This window comes from Ruditapes philippinarum, unplaced genomic scaffold, assembly GCF_026571515.1.
Source record: "Ruditapes philippinarum isolate M1 unplaced genomic scaffold, ASM2657151v2 ctg741_1_1_1_1, whole genome shotgun sequence".
NCBI classification, from domain to species: domain Eukaryota; kingdom Metazoa; phylum Mollusca; class Bivalvia; order Venerida; family Veneridae; genus Ruditapes; species Ruditapes philippinarum.
Genome location: NW_026867313.1, coordinates 349,764 through 367,995, shown reverse-complemented (window position 1 = coordinate 367,995; position 18,232 = coordinate 349,764). Strand labels below are relative to the sequence as shown.

General features: G+C 31.8%; 3 protein-coding genes across 3 annotated transcripts; all 3 read left to right on the top strand.

The window, feature by feature from the left end:
* The first annotated feature begins 726 nt into the window (after positions 1-726).
* Positions 727-2,460, top strand: LOC132735693 (E3 ubiquitin-protein ligase TRIM31-like). Its single transcript, XM_060722674.1, has one exon. It carries the CDS (start codon positions 727-729, stop codon positions 2,458-2,460), a length of 1,734 nt encoding a protein of 577 aa, XP_060578657.1.
* Positions 2,461-9,178: 6,718 nt separating this feature from the next.
* On the top strand, positions 9,179-9,820 carry LOC132735692 (protein wech-like). The gene has a single exon (XM_060722673.1). It carries the CDS (start codon positions 9,179-9,181, stop codon positions 9,818-9,820), a length of 642 nt encoding a protein of 213 aa, XP_060578656.1.
* Positions 9,821-15,706: 5,886 nt separating this feature from the next.
* LOC132735691 (uncharacterized) lies at positions 15,707-17,425 on the top strand. Its single transcript, XM_060722672.1, has one exon. It carries the CDS (start codon positions 15,707-15,709, stop codon positions 17,423-17,425), a length of 1,719 nt encoding a protein of 572 aa, XP_060578655.1.
* Positions 17,426-18,232: the final 807 nt, after the last annotated feature.

Here is an 18,232-nt window from a genome sequence, read left to right as displayed (position 1 = left end):
TAAACTTTGAATAACTTCCAATTACTGTTTTATATTGTAAAAATTTCATCTGGAATTTTCTCCACAAATGTTTTGATACGTACATAATTATATACGTATGTATATTGTCACTATGTACATCCAACACAACAATATTTCAGTTAATTAATTACCTTTTATTTTACATATGAAAAAGAAAATCTGACAGACGCTGAGGTAGAGCTAGGCTTTATTCTGAATATTAAATCGGTATTCAGAACTGATAACATACGCTGATACAATTTTAACGCAATGAATACTGCAGGTAGGTTTAAAATTTATATCACGCAAAAAAGAACGTTCGCTGTCCATTGATAGGGGATATTATCAGTTGATTTCAGACTCATTTGAATTGTTATTAAACTATTTTGTGCGGGTTTCAAGTGACAGCATCAGTAAAGTCCGTTTGAAATTAATGAAGGGATTTGAGATATACATCATTTATAGGAACGCAATCGAAATAACATTCGCCTAATATAGATTACAACTCTTAAGTATGTAAATTTAACTTCCGCGTTCCAGATATGTATTCAAGCAACGACTTGGATATGCACCAAGTAATAAGACCAATATTTTGTCAAAATATCAGTAATAAAACCAGATACATGTTATTGAAATGTTAAAATATGTGGATCTATAAGACCGTGTCGCTAAATGATAATTTCGAGAATTTAATTTGAAACAGAAAAAAGAAAATCAATAAACAAGATGGCAGAAAGTGAGGGTGAAATAGGAGAGAACGATAAAGTTTCCGGACGTATAAAGGAATGTTTGTGTCAGCCATGTTTAATTAAGGATAAGCAAACTGTAGCTGACAAGTTTTGCTCAACTTGTAATGAATTCCAGTGTACTGATTGTTCAAGTGTACACGACTTGCTCCCAATTTTGAAAAGTCATAAATTGGTGAACGCAAAAGAAGCTAATGCATCAAGAGTTTTGCTTGATATGAAGGGATTAGATCAGTGTGATCAACATAAAGAAATTTTGAAATTCTTCTGTGAAGATGAAAACAAGCTTTGTTGCAGCACTTGTGCTATTTCTAAGCATCGTAAATGCCACAGCGTTGTAGAAGTTGATGAGATCGCTGGAAACATTACTTCACGAAGTTCTACCTTAATGGAAAAAATGAAAAAAGCACTTCAAGATGCTGAAGGCATTGCAAGACACATTCTCAATTCTAAAGATCAGCTAGCCCAAAACGTAAACGAAATACCAGTAAAGATTAGAGAAATGCGAGATAAAGTAATGCAGATGTTTGACGATTTGGAACTTTCTGTCGCCAAGAGAGCTAAAGATCTTCAGAAAGAATCATTAGTTAACCTGACAAAGAAACAATCACTAAACGAAAAGCATTTGGCTCATGTAACATCGATTTTTGAAACCATTGATAACGTTTACAAAAATGGAACTTCAGCGCAGAAATTCATAGCAGAACAAAACATGGAAAATGAAGTCAATGTTCTATGCAGGCATGTTCAGGAGGAGATTCAAAACTCAGATACGGCGACCATTACTTTTCATTTTGACGATGCATTAAAACTGCCACCACTACCAATCACTGAATATATTCCTGGCCAACTCATATTAAAGTCGCTTCGACAGGGAGATGCAAATTCGGATAATACGGAGATCACATTAACTCCAGTTTTTTCCATTGATTTGAAGAAGACAGGAGATGACATGAAGGAACCATTCATTACAGGAATAGACTTTCTACCCGATGGTAGACTAGTTGCTGTGGATAAATACAATAAAACATTCTTAGCTTGCAATGAGAAGCTTGAGAAAGTAGGATCATATCAGTTATCTTACGAGCCAATGTCCGTTGTTGCTGTATCTGAGGACGAAGTAGCGATAACGAGTGGCAGCGAATATATTATAGAATTCCTACGTGTTAGTAAAGCTAATGAAATAAGTCTAAGTGGAAAAATTAACGTATCGACGAAATATTTTTCTGTATGTTTAAAAGATAATAGACACTTAATGGTAGGGACTTATGATGAACAAAGACCTGCTGAAATAGTTTCTTTGACAGCGGGACAGATATTTGTCTTCAATATTAACTTTCCGGAAAAAACATATCCTTTAAACAAAAGCGCTTGTACTTATGTTCGAAGCAGTGATAAAGTGGTGCTTACAGATAGAGACGGCCATACTGTCTACATATATGATAACGTGACAAACACGAGAGTCGTAGTTAAGGGTTATCAGATAAAGGAACCATGTGGTGTAGCAGTTGGTCCCTATGATACTATTCTGGTTTGTAGTTTGAGAACAAACTCTATCGTGCAGATATCACAAACAGGTCAGATCTTATCATCACACAAGATAGATATGGATAATCCGTATAGAGCCTGTGTCTCATGTGATAAAACATTTCTTGCGATAACAAATTCATGTGAAGGTGAGATGAAGATACAGAAGTTTAAGATATCATTATAATTATGCAGTCGCCTGTATCACAGAGTACATACATGATTCACACTTTAATGTTAAAAAGTCGATAGTTTCAAAGGTGACCAAGGCAGCACTGTATATGCAGTTATTCGATCTAAGTATTCTTGTTTCTCCCTTGTCACAATGAGACTCTCATAACAAAACTAATGTGTTAACAATGTATTGAGAACTTGTTCAATGAAGAACAAATATGTTATGACCGACCGGTCTTATATACATCAAGAACATCTTATGAGTGAAAACGCTTCAGTAATGATAATTTCTATTATTCATTTCATTTTAGATACATTTTACTTAATATTGAAAATGAAACCATTAACTGACATAATCATTGGAATTTTATGTAGCACTGCAAATATGTTTATTAACCAACGTTATTTCATTTATCTACAATTGTTCGTATAATGCTGACTGTATATAATTGTGTGCTCATTTGTAAATCTATTAATCAATATTCTTTCTGTTAGTTTCAAATGCTTTTGATTTTATTTTGCAGGGACTAATGAACTAATTGTATGATATTATTGAACTACGTATATTTTAATTCAGTTATCATAATCCACATTTCTTTTATGTGACTGAATGCAATTTTCGTGTAATTTTGTTGTGATTAATTCTTCCGAGGGATCACCCTTTTCCAGATTTATAATATGTACCTGTTCGATATATCATTTATCCTACTATCTGTCAACATTGTGATATCATGACAAACACGTAGGTCGTAATAAAGATGTGATCAAATACAAAGACCACTTGGTGAAACAGTTGGTCCGTGTTATATTATTCTTGGAACAAATTTTATTGTACATATTCACAAACAGGTCAGATCTAATAATCATATAAAATATCCGTATAGAGCACATGTCCTGCGTGAAAAATTATGTCTTGATGTTGCAAATAATTGTAAAGAAAATTTAAAAAAAAAATGCAGAAATTCAAAATGTCATGAAAATAAAACAATCATCTGTTTTCTTGTAAATATTATTGTACTTAAGATCATGTACATTGTACAATTATAGATAAACTATATGGTTTGTTCTGTACCACGTATCAACTGATATGAATAAATAAAAAATGGTTATGATGATTAATAAAATACATAATCATTCGCTGGAATTCGATGGAAACATCGAAATTCCTCACAATGTCACAATGTGGCTGTTCACAAAAACAAAACAATGTGCTGAGAAATTGCGCAAAAAATATAAACAGGATTAAAATCAGTGAACAATAATTATTTCTTTAATTGATTTTGGGTAGCAGAGAAAAAACCCATTTTATTGACAGATATAACTTTTAGTTAGAACGGTATATATGATATGTAAATTAACTCCCGTTCTGTTTCAACTAAACTCGTGTAGATAATATTGAGATAATTTCTATTTGTGTGACAATCAGTTTATCTGTATACTGATCATTATCTTACAATGGCAAATGTTATGATATGACTAATCTACGTTTATTTTGAATCATATAGACTACAGTATGAGTATGTAAAATATGACTGATCTATGCTTATTTTCAATCATATAGACTGCAGTATGAGCATGTTAAAATATGACTAATCTACGCTGATTTTGAATCATACAGACTACAGTATGAGTATGTTAAAATATGACTAATCTACGTTTATTTTGAATCACAAAGAAAACAGTATGAGTATGTTTAGATATAACTGTTCTACGTTTATTTTGAATCACATAGAATACAGTATGAGTATGTTAAGATATAACTGTTCTAAGCTTATTTTGAATCACATAGAATGTTAAGATATAACTGTTCTAAGCTTAGTTTGAATCACATAGAATACAGTATGGGTATGTTAAAGGGATACTCAGGCAAAATAATGGCAAAAATATAAAAATGATTTTCTGTACTCAAATCACCCTAAAATGACATTTCTTAAAGTCCCAACATGAATTTCTGTATAAATTCTATATATTTTGGGTTTGAAGTTTAAATATATCTATATATGTTGAACGAAATTTTGACGCGAACAGAATCACCGAATAGTTTAAAAACAAGTCATGCGATTTGAACAAACCCTGGAAGTTACAATAACAAATATTGTGGATATTGTATGATTGAAACAAGTCTAAGTAATTGATTTGACATGTTTTTTAACGTTTCCAGAGTACAGTGACAACTATTGTGAAATTTTAGCGCTCTAACCTGACCCACGCGGGTCAAGTTAGGAAAACACCATTTTATTCTTTATATGGAGAAAAGTTTTGTTCCTTTGACTGTTTAGTGTATTCATTTTGAGGACATTTACAGAATAATGAATGAAAATTTCAAAACTAAGAAATGAAAATTTTGCCTGTGTCTCCCTTTAAGATATAACTGTTCTAAGCTTATTTTGAATCACATAGAATACAGTATGAGTATGTTAAGATATAACTGTTCTAAGCTTATTTTGAATCACATAAAAAACAGTATGGGTATGTTAAGATATAACTGATATACGCTTATTTTGAATCACATAGAATGTTAAGATATAACTGTTCTACGCTTATTTTGAATCATATAGACAACAGTATGAGTATGTTAAGATATAACTGTTCTACGCTTATTTTGAATCACATAGACTACAGTATGAGTTTGTTAAGATATAACTGATCTACGCTTATTTTGAATCACATAGAATACAGTATGAGTATGTTCAGATATAACTGATCTACGCTTATTTTGAATCACATAGAATACAGTTTGAGCATGTAAAGATATAACTGATCTACGTTTATTTTGAATCATATAGACTACAGTATAAGTACATTAATTTATTATTATTCTACGCTTATTTTATATGTATGTAAAGGAATGATTTAAGCATATTTTGAATCATATTAATTACAGTAAGTTTTAAGGTATGATTGATTTACATTTATTTTGAATAAAGTTGTTGTATTGTGCACGTTTGTCGTAAGTTTATTGTTGTTTCATTTTTCTGAATATATATGCATGTATATGTAAATATTTTGTAAATAAAATGCCATGTTGGAAATAAATTGTTTTTTTTTTTCTAATGAAGTCTTGATATGTCACCTTCTCAAAATATGAATAACACGTACTGTCGATTCAAATATGAATGAGAATGGGAACTCTCAAAATTAAAAGTACATAGGGCAGGAAAAAGTCATATACGAAAACACATTACAAGGAAAACAGGTGAATGAATATTATTTGGCCTGATGCCTGTATGCCGAAGGTCGTAAGTTCAAATCCCATAAGGTGGTAATATATTTTGTATTTCATTATTTACTTTTTTACAAATTTTATTTACATGTATATATATATTTCCATATTTTATTCACGAGAATGCTATAGCATTTATGATAAGTTACAATTAATTCAATTCATCAATTCAAACAATGCCTTCAACCTCTGCGGCACTCTCAATCGCGCTGGCGCTGGCGTGTTCGTCTCCGTTGACAAGAGAGTACCACAACAGGTGATTATCAAGGAGAAATGAATGATAAGGTTTTCATCAAGTGTATTAATCAAAAGCTAATCCCTTATCTTTCAGCACACATTGTCGTGGTAATAGACAATGCACCTTATAACACTATTTGCGAGTATTGATTTCTAACGAAATGAAATAAAAAAAAAATGATGACGTCCTTCAAACAGCGCCATAACATACACCTCAACCCTAGCAATAAATAGATAAATTTCGTTGTAAACTATTATGTCTCTTGTAACACAAAAGCTCAATTGAATCGTTTTGAACATGATATATCTTTGGCTGAACATTTAAAATACTATTGTTTTCGTCTTTTCGAGAGAGTAATTAGTGGTTTCCGTAAAATGTCGAATAAAGATTTGTTTATCGTGTTATTTATATGCATGACACACATTTGAAAAGTATCTGTGCATTGAAAAAATATATTATTTAAAAAAATGAAATTGCTAGGATTTGAACCCGCATAAGTATAGTTGATAGACCAGTGAGCTACCACTACACTACAATGTCTCATTGCAAATAATATGCCAAATAAGTATTACAATACTATCGATACACACTTGACGTACCTTTCCTGAAGTGCACTGATCCATGTTATGTTTACAACGGTACCGAAATAAATAAACTTCAACAGTATTTCTATTATTCTTTATCATGTTCCGCATTATTTTTTTCCACCGAGGGCCAGTCTAAAGTCATTTTACCGCCCATGAAACCGAGCCTGCAACATTTACATTTTTGTCGTTTTTGCGTTCTTTAGGGATTCTTTGTTTATCTCTATTTTGACTATCTGTAAAAGTTACATGAAAGAATTGAATATAAGAATATTTTTCAATTGTCATTTAAAATTACAAAATGAAATCTGGGAATCTCATTGAGCATTCTAAAATAAGATTAAAAGGATAGTTCTTGTCATTCTAAGATGGTTCTAAACTAACATGTATGGGATAGTTCTTGCTGTTATGAAATAAAATGTAAAGTTCTAAAATGATATGTACAGGATTGTTCCTTAACTTTCTAGTTAAATTGCTCAAATATTTAAGTTCTGTTTAATAATACTTCCTCAAACACACATGTTACACTGTATTCAGATCTTATTACATTTTCTTGTGAACAGTTTATTAGTCCCCTACCGGTTTACCGGAGGGGACTTTAGGTTTACCCTCCGTCCGTCCGTCTGTCCGTCCGTCTGTCTGTCCGTCAGTCCGTCCGTCCACAAAACTGGATCCCGCGATAACTTGAAAAGTACTGAAAATATTTTTATGAAACTTGGTATATGGATAGATGGCAGTATGGAGATTATGCACGTCTTTTTCTTTTCTTCCTATGTTGAAAATTCTGGTTGCTATGGCAACAAATAGGCTAAAAATATGGCAAATTTTACACATAAACTGGATCCAGTGATAACTCAAAAAGTACTGGAAATATTTTTATGAAACTTGACATGATATGGGTAGATGGCAGTCTTGGAATTATGCACGCTTTTTTCTTTTCTTCCTATGTTGAAAATTCTGGTTGCTATGGCAACAAATAGGCTGAAAATATGGCAAATTTTTACACATAAAACTGGATCCAGTGATAAAGCAAAAAGTACTGAAAATATTTTTATGAAACTTGACATATGGGTAGATGGCAGTCTTGGAATTATGCACGTCTTTTTCTTTTCTTCCTATGTTGAAAATTCTGGTTGCTATGACAACAAATAGGCTGAAAATATGGCAAAATTTACACATAAACTGGATCCAGTGATAAAGCAAAAAGTACTGGAAATATTTTTATGAAACTTGACATATGGGTAGATGGCTGTCTTGAGATTATGCACGTCTTTTTCTTTTCTTCCTATGTTGAAAATTCTGGTTGCTATGGCAACACATAGACTGAAAATATGGCAAATTTTACACATAACCTGAATCCAGTGATAACTCAAAAAGTACTGGAAATATTTTTATGAAACTTGACATATGGGTAGATAGCAGTGTTGAGATTATGCATGTCTTATCTGTTCTTCCTATTTTGAAAAAATATCAGTTGCCTTGGCAACAAATAGGCTTAAAACATGGCAAATATAACAATATTTGTGATTAGTCAAAAAGAGCTGAAAATTCTTATGAAATTGCATCTTTAATTCAAGAGTTATCTCCTCTTTAAGAATTCTGCTTTTAATTTTACATAAGAACTTACTGAATTTATTTATTTAAACTGTGATAGTACATTTTGTTTAAATTTTGCATACATATATCCTTCAAGGCATATACTTTACCAGTGCTTCCTTATTAGTGTCCAATAGGGTGGTCATACCTTAATGTAAAAAGTGAGGACATAGAACGTAATAAGTTTTCATCGATGATAATAGTGATTATCTGTTAGCTTACCAAGATATTTCAATCAGTGGTCGAATATTAAAAGGACTTGGACATCACTTGAAATGGTACCAGTAACTTTCACCGTTTCAAATATGAAATATTTTTCACTTATATACATAAACTAAATAAAGTTGTCAAATTTCATAATCTTTTAAAGCAGTATGATAATATAGCACATGCTTTTACGTTTAAATAAGTCATTATTAATGTTCCTTGCACTGAAAATTATTCTTAATTATTCATGTTTATTATCAGCATTAAAGTGAAAATGTATATAAACTCTTGTAAGTGTCATTAGCGTTTATTGTTGCCACTTTCATTTTAAACCCGGGTTTCGAATTGTGATATTAATCCCATTTTAAACTTTAAAAATATCTAAAAGATCATAAGACAATTGCATGCACATAAAAGCATATTTTAACGAAAGTTATGCTAATCGCATGAACGAACATCGCAAAATGAAAGATTTGAATATATTATAATATCATATCACATAAGTTGTACTTCTTGTTTTAAATATCTATTGTAAACATACGACAGATACAACTTTGATAGATATATGTCAATCGCATGAACGAACATAGCAAAATAAAAGATTTAAATATATATTTTCATATCATATTACATAGGTTGTTCTTCAAATTTAATGTCTCTGTTTCAAATATATATTGTAGACATACGGCATTAACAACTTGGAGAGATATCATAAACGATTTGTATTAGTAAACATTTTTATCAATTGAAAACCTATCCTTTTTGCAATAAACTATTAAACTATTAAACGAAGTTGATATATGATATAGTTTCGCTGATCGGTCAGTTGGTTATTTAAACTTATTTAATTTAATAAAAAAATAAAGAATCGTTGTTTAACAAAATGGCGGACGGTGGAAGTAATACACAAGAAGACGATGAAGTTCCTGGACGTGTCGTGGGAATTTTGTGTCAAGCGTGTTTAAGTAAAGATAAGAAAATTGTAGCTGACACGTTTTGTTCAACGTGTAATGAATTCCAGTGTATTGATTGTTCAGGTGTGCATAACGTGCTTGACATCTTTACAAGTCATAAATTGTTAAACGCAAATGTAGCTCATGTGATCAGATGTGACCAACATCAAAAGGTTTTAGATTATTTCTGTGAAGATGAGAAAAAGCTTTGTTGCAGTACTTGCGCCATTGTTGATCATCGTGAATGTAAAATCATTGTTGAGGTCGAGAAAATTGCCGGGAAAATGATGTCACCTGCTTCTAGCCTAGAAGAGATATTGCAGGAAGCCAAAGAAAATGCTAAAGATATCAAAAGACACATCATCTCTACAATAGATCAATTTGCTCAAGACGTTCAAGAAATACAAGCAAATATTAAAGAAATGCGAGATGAAGTAATGAAAATGTTTGACGAATTGGAAGTTTTAATTGTTAAGAGAGCTAAATCTTTTCAGAAAGAAACAAAGGGTAACCTTGAAAAGAAGCAGTCACAAAACGAAAAACATTTGGCTAATATTACAGCGTATTTATAAACGGTTCATAGCATTTACAAAAAAGGAACTACAACGGAGAAATTTATAGCAGAACAGAAAATGGGACTAGAAGTAAATACTCTATGTAGAAATGTCAAGGAAGAATATCAAGGGTTAGAGGCGGTGACCATTTCGTTTGATTGGGACGAACAATTAAAGCTGCCACCACAACCCATTAATGAATATATTCCTGGACAGCTCACGGTAAAGTATAATTTATGTGAAAATGATAATGCTGTGAATAGTATAATGAAATTAACTCCAGTTGATTCCATTGACTTAGAGAAGACAGAAGATGACACAAGGAAACCTTTGTATTCAGGGATAGATTTCTTACCAGATGGTAGACTAGTCGCTGTAGATAATTACAACGAGAAATTCTTTGTTTACAATGAGAGGCTTGAGAAAGTAGGCTCATATCAGTTATCTTATACACCACAATCTGTTGTTGCTGTATCTGAGGAGAAAGTAGCGATAACAAGTGGCGGACAACACAAAATAGAATTTCTGAATGTAAGTAAATGTAATGAAGTAACTGCGGACCGAACATTTAAAGTGAAGAACGAATATGACTCTATATTTTTGAAGGATGAGAGGCAATTTGTCGTAGGGGTTATTGGTGACAAACGACCTGTTCGAATCGTATCATTGACTGGAGAGGAGAAATATTTAAGTATCAACTTCCCTAACAAAAAATATTATACAGCCAATTTTGCTTGTACTTACATAAAAAACAGCGACAAAGTGGTGCGTACAGATAGATACGAGCATGCTGTCTACATATATGATATCAAGTCAAACACGAGAATCGTGGTGAAGGATGATCAAATAAAGGAACCATTTGGTGTAGCAGTTGGTCCCTCTGATACAATCCTCGTTTGTAGTAGTAACACAAACTCCATTGTACAGATATCACAAACAGGCAGGATCCTATCATCATACAAGCTACATATGATATACCCATCGAAAATTTGTGTTTCACGTGATAACTCAATTTTTGCCATTACAAATTCCTTTTTTGGAAAAGTGAAAATGCAGACGTTCAAATTTGCATGACAATAAAACAAGCTTCTGTATCTTATAGAGGATAGATATAACAATATCATGGGATTATACTAATTTTAACAAAGTCACAAAGTAGTTGTTTTTAAAAATAAAAATAGTCAAACAAAACTATGTTTTAAGAAAGTGTGCGCAATACGTATTATATTGAACAAAATATTTGTTGTAATGGACACTATCAACTTCCTAAACATCCTATGAGTAAATAATTTAATGGCGATAATTTATTTTACTGTATTATTATATGTTTTTCATTTTGGTACAAGTACATAATATTAAATATTTACTATTGAAGTAACAAAATAAACTTATTTAGCACCAGCTACATGTAAGTATTGTTCTATAAGACCTCGTTAATCAAAAGTAAGAAAGTGAGTAAGAAACTGAGTGAGTGAGCGTGTGAGTGAGTGAGTGAGTGAGTGAGTATTTTATTACCGTGGCTTGTACATACTCGTATCTATAACAATAAAATAATAACAAAAAATAAAGAGCGCCCGGCCTTATGAGTCTATAAGTCACCAAAAATCATATACATTGTAATAATAATCATTCAGTATGTATTTACAAATATAATATGTTTTGTTTTTTTTAAAACTTGTTTGAGTCAATTTGAATATTACTAACTAAGTTCAGAAGAACGAATAGTAAATGATAAAATGTAAATAAAACATCGTTCGTGAAAGTCTGACTGTTTATTTGGGTATTCTCTAAACCAATTTTTCAATATACCTTTTTCAAATCCTATCGATTCTTGTGAATTTGTTGTTTTATGATGATTTATACGGTATTATACGATTGAACTATGTTTTAATTTAATCTGTTATCATAGTTAATATTCTTTTTCTCCATATCGTATGTACCTAATTGGTTATGTGTATTAATTTTCATGACCTAGGACTTTATTTGCAGTGAATATTTTTTTCTGTTTTTTTTTAGTTGGCTGTTTTAACAATGGAAAATAAACTAATTTTTAGCTTCTGGCCAGACAAGCGGTTTTACTGGACTCTATGCTATTGTAGCTCATTCTTCACTATTTTGATATTGAAATCCCGTAAAGTTCAAAATTTAAAGTTTTTCAGTCATGGATGCATATTGTAATGAAACATTGCTGCTTATATAAGACAGATTAAGGGTTGATAAAAAGCCAATTTAACTAGATTTCTGTTGTTAACGAACCTTCATTGCCTATAACCGTAGTAAACAAGCTGTTTATTTGCACATATGGCGTCATAATGTTCACTAAATATCATGCAATAGTACCACTTGATGTTATGAGGTTAAAACGAGAGTTTGCGTTAAAATGACAATTTTTAGCAACTTATTATTCGAGAAGCTGTAGTAAAGAAATCAAAGTGCCCCGTGATTCGTTGATCATGTTGCCATGGTGATTGGCGCTTTGTGAATATAACTTTTTTCATGTTTTTTATTTTTTTTTATTTTAGAAATATGTAGCAGATAAATACTGTAGCAACATATTCAATCATCATATTAATATGACTGCTTATTATAAATTTTTTAGCCTTGTCTACGAACTTTCCGGAAAGCCCTCGTATATATGTCAGCTTTACATTGATTCCATTTGTTAAATTTTAGCAGTATTTGTAGATCGATATACATTGTCTACTCGTAAAGTATTATACAAAAATTATTGGCAGAAAATCAAAGTATGAAATACAGTCTTATGGAAAGAATCGTTGTCTATTGAACATGAGATGTTTAGACATTTTTGATGAAGTTTGTTCTGTATGAAATGTTATTTTCATCAGTTATTCATTGGTTTAATAATTTCAAATGGGTTGATTTTGACTTTAGATGTACCCACATGCGTTCATTTTAATGAGCTAAAACGAAATTTTGATAGCAAAAGATCATGCATTGCAAAAAATTCATCTGTATTAAGAATGTAATGTATGCCACTTAACAATGCAGGATTCCGCCATTCAGGTTGCTCTTCCCAACAGCAAATCTGCTAATGCGAAATTCTACGAGACATAATTTCTTCGAAAACTAAACAAACACTTTCAAAAATAAAGACTCGTAACAGGTTAGGCCAATGTCAAATTCCTACATTACAGTACATCATCGCTCAAAGCGTCTACTGTGCAAGGCTTTCTGAAGCAGAAAAATGGCTGGCTTTCCCATCCACCTAATTCACCTGACCGTGCCTCTTATGACATCTTTTTGTTTCCAAAGCTAATAATGATACCTTTCAGCGCGAACACCTAAGTCCTACAACATTTCAGTGCGTTCATGACTTTGGATTGGATGCGGAGACTGAATTTTGCAAATCTGTTTGAGGTCAATACTTTACATATGGAACAAAAAAAATAGTGAAACCTGTGAAGAATCAAATTTTTCTTTCTTACGTACAAAGCATAATCATTAGTAATAAAGCTTGTATCAATACCCATGCATTAGTTAGTAAAAACTCTTAATACTCACAGTAAATATATTAAATATGGATAATAGAATGCGCTTGATATGTACTTACGATTGATAATGAAGATAAATGTGTTTGAGTCTAATATATAAATGCGCTTGGGTTTAAGATGGTAAATTACTGGATTCTGATACGTAAATGTCCTTAATTGTGATTAATATCCTGAATATAGCCGAATATCCTTTCTATTGTTTAAGGGTAACATTGGCCTCCATTTGCCGTCGTTTGGCCAAAGAACTACAATACGCATACGCATAAAATAGTTCAGTGAATTTTCAGTAACTCAAATTGAAAATTTTCAAAATCAAATTTTAACAATTTCTTAAAACCTTTTTTATAGAAGTGCTAAAAAATAGAAATACTAAAAAACAAAAGTGTTTTTATGAGAAAATTATTAGAACTGTTAAGTAAAGGTAACTTTACTTGAAATTCTGGCTTTACGTTATTGTTAAGATATATATGAGTCAATGATATCTGGTGGCACAGACAATAACCAATGCAAGGAAGAAAATGTGTACACATCAAAACTATGACTTATCTGTATTTTAAGTAAAAACGTTTAGAAAGGTAAAATAACAAATCCTAAACAATGATCTCCATCTTGATTCTGTTTGTCATATTATAAAATGTTTGCTCATGTATGAAACAAATTTGTAATGTTAACCTGTTATGTTCCGCTATTTTGAAACGTCGCGGAAAAACTATCACTTGTAACGTTTCTAAGGGGAGAGATGATGACCAAGAGTAAGCATCTCAATCCAGGCATAATGGATTCGAGCACTTCTTGGTTCACGACTATAATCATTCCAATGTACTTAATAAGAAGAAATGACAACATGCTGACATATGTAACGCTGCTTAATGTACCATGTTATAGCAGGTGTGTGCGTTTATTTATTTCTTATATCATAGTTTGGGGACCTTTCTGTTCAAAATGTGTCAGAGTTAAATCGTATGCAAATACATGCACAGTGCGTTAACTGTAGTGCATGTATTAGTTACCCGCACTTCAGAGCATGCTCATTGATTGGCTCAATTTTACCTATTGTGACGACAGAGAAACGAATAGCGACATAAACATCATATATTTAAATACTTGTCCATTGGTAACTATTTTCTGGGCTTTCATATTGTGACAACGGGGAACGTGTTTTTATTTTCGACTATGATTCAAAAAAGAAAAAAACTTCAAAACACTCGGCAATCTGATTTATACTCGGGGGCTACACCCCATTTGTACTAATCAGATAGTTTCGTGTTTTGATGCTCTTTCTATTACTTTTATTTTGATTCAAGATAAAAGATTTTGTTCGGTTACATACCGTGTTACTCGTTTCGCCATGACTTTTGCACAGATATTTTGCGTTACTTTTACACAATTCCGGCGTATTTCTATATTCTTGTGTTACTTGATATGCACAGTGACTTTTTTTATATTTGCATAGTTTTGGAACTGTTTCTTTGTGTTACTTTTTAAAAGTATAAAATCGCTTTTCAGAAACTCAACTTTTTGCACGAAATATTTATCTTATCAATATTGATGTCACATGTCTCCACTGAGTGTCATTATTAAAAAAATTGTTTTAGAGTGGACACAAACTTCTGATATCTATTCAAGATTATTTTCAAGTAAAAGGCCATTGTTTCAGAAAAATTCGTGTGTTTAAAGACAGAGCTTTAATTTTTTTTAATTTTTTTTAACGTGAGTAATAACTAAACATCAATGATCCAGTGTAATTGATCTACTTGATTGAACTGTGCAGAATTAAAATACATGTACGAGGGTCTTTCGGAAATGAATGAAAGTTAGTTTGTTACTTTTGATTGAAAAAAATAAAGCCACAAAGTTTGGCACGTAACTAAAATTAACTCTTTGTGCGTAAGCTCAATTATTTATAAGCATCGTGACGTTAAAACGTGAAATTGCTTATTAAACGAGGATAAGTAAGAGTTAATATATATAGATTTATTTAATAAAATGTGTGCATATACATTTGTGTATATTTAAAAGATTAAAATTGTAGTTAAATTTAACTCTTGTTACACAATTAATTTTATAATACAAATAAACATATATTTTCCTCCTTATCAGCAAACCTTTGTCCAAACTAATGGGACACGTATTTCTGAAGGCGTACTTCATATACCCTGTACAAAGTTAACACCCGCATTCGGAATATTTATTGTTTGATACGACAGTCAGATAATATATGGGCGTATACAATCGTATGACCAATATATTGTGTTAAATCAGTTTAAAAGCTGATATTTTTTATTGAAATGTTGAATTGTTTTAATCTATATATAGTGTCGCTGAATGACAACCTCGAGAATTTCAAGTTTATGTTCATTCTAAAACAGTCACAACTTCACCGTTAAACAAAATGTCGGAAGGAGGGAGTGAAATACAAGAGAACGACAAAGTTCCTGGTCGTGTTAAGGAATATTTGTGTCAGCCATGTTTAAAGAATGAAAAGCATAATGTAGCTGAAAACTTTTGCTCAACTTGTAATGAATTCCAATGTTCTGATTGTTCAAATGTGCACAACAGTTTTGCCATCTCGGAAAGTCATAAATTGGTGAACGCAAATGAAGCTAATACTTCAAGATATTTTTTTGATATGAAAGGATTAGATAAATGTGATCAACATCAAGAACATTATAAGTTCTTCTGTGAGGATGAAAGCAAACTTTGCTGCAGTATGTGTGTTTTTTATAACCATCGTAAATGTCACAGCGTTGTGGAAGTTGAGAAAATTGCCAGGAATAGGTCACAAATTTCTACCTTAATGGAAAAAATGAAGGATGCACTTAAAGATGCTGAGGGTATTGCCAGACAAATTCTCACTTTAAAAGATCAACTTGCTCAAAACATAAACGAAATTCCAGTAAAGATTAAGGAAATGCGAGATAAAGTTATGCGAATGTTCGACTATTTGGAAGTTTTCGTCGTCAAGAGTGCGGAAGCTCTCCAGAAAGAAACATTAGTTAACCTGACTAAAAAGCAATCACTTAACGAGAAACATTTGGCTCATGTTTCATGGATTTCAGACACTATTGATAACGTTTACAAAAATGGAACTTCAGCGCAGAAATTCATAGCAGAACAAAATGTTGAAAATGAAGTGAACGTTCTATGCAAACATGTCAAGGAGGAATGTCAAAACTTAGAGACGGTGACAATTTCTTTTCATTTTGACAAAGCATTAAAACTACCACCACGACCAATAACTGAACATGTTCCGGGACAACTCATATCAAAGTCGCTTCGGAAGGGGGAGATTAATTCTGTCAATATGGCGGTGACATTAACTCCAGTCTATTCCATTCTTTTGAATGAGACGGCGGGAGATGATATCAAGAAACCGATATATTTTACAGGGATAGACTTTCTACCTGATGGTAGACTGATAGCTGTAGACAACTGCAAAAAATGTTCAGTTTACAATGAGAAGCTTGAGAAAGTAGGATCATATCAGTTATCTTACCAGCCACTGTCTGTTGTTGCTGTCTCGGAAGAGAAAGTAGCGATAACAAGTGACGGCACCTATGTAGAATTTCTACATGTTAGTAAATATAATGAAATAAGATCGAGCAAGAAATATAAAGTAACAACGAAATATAATTCTATATTTTTGAAAGATGATAGGCAATTGATTGTCGGGACTATTGAAGACCAAAGACCAGTTCGCACGGTGTCATTGGTAGGAGAGGAGAAAAACTTCATTAATAACTTTCAAAATAAGGCATATCCTGTTGGCGCAAGTCTTTGTACTTACATAAAGAACAGTGACAAACTCGTGCTTACAGATGAAAATACAGTCTACATATATGATATCAAAACAAACAAGAAACTCAAAGTGAAGGATGAGCAGATAAGGAAACCAAGTGGTGCAGCAGTTGGTCCCTCTGATACTATCCTGGTTTGTAGTAATAGAACAAACTCCATTGTACAGGTATCACAAACGGGACAGATCTTGTCATCTCACAGGATAAATATGGATTCGCCATATAGAGCATGTGTCTCACGTGATAAAGCATTTCTTGTTGTTACAAATAATGATAATGGAAGCAGGAAAATGCAGAAATTCGAAATATCGTGAAAAAAACACAACCTTCTACAATGCACATACAAACACATACATATACACACAAAAAGTTAGAAATTAATTGTTGACGGTGACATTTGAAAAGTTTGATTTAGTCATTTATATGTCTGTTACAATGTAGTTGTTCGTAGCAGAATAATTATTTATACTATTTGCGTAGAACATGTGAAAAAAAGAGAACAAATTGTCTACTTTGATATCAGGTTTTAATATAGCAAACATGATATAGGTGGACAATGGTGGTTCTAATATTGTTTTTTTTATTTTAATTTTAGTTTAGGTTCCTGTACCTAATTTTGTAGATAAACCAATAAAGTAACAAATTTAACTTTTATTTAGCACGCATGCAATATATATATTTAACAGTGTTCTGTGACAACATTATTGTTCTGACCTATAATCATTCGACTTTGTTGATTGTATTTATTCATCTGTATAATAATCAACTTATCAATATTATTTTTGTTTTTTAGATTTTGTTTTGAAAATGCTTTTGTTGTATTTGAACATTTTGTTTTGTAATGACTTATAACCATATGATATCTTGTAATTTAACTTCGTGTTTTGTATATCCGTACAGTGTGTATCTGACAAATTTGTATATTATTTAGCATAACATAAAAACGAAACACCATGCTTGATTTGCAGTGCACAATTTGTCTGTTTTCTTTCTTAAAACAAATCTGTTTGAACGTTTTATTGCTGGAATATGACGTTAAAAACTTTTGTCACAAGTTATGAACTCGGCAAGCCTGAACATATGTGAGATCTGATCTCTTCGGATATTATGCTTTGCAAAAG

Bases quoted from the DNA above. Each gene is read 5' to 3' on its own strand.
- LOC132735692 (XM_060722673.1), top strand. From the start codon at position 9,179: ATGGCGGACGGTGGAAGTAATACACAAGAAGACGATGAAGTTCCTGGA.
- LOC132735691 (XM_060722672.1), top strand. From the start codon at position 15,707: ATGTCGGAAGGAGGGAGTGAAATACAAGAGAACGACAAAGTTCCTGGT.
- LOC132735693 (XM_060722674.1), top strand. From the start codon at position 727: ATGGCAGAAAGTGAGGGTGAAATAGGAGAGAACGATAAAGTTTCCGGA.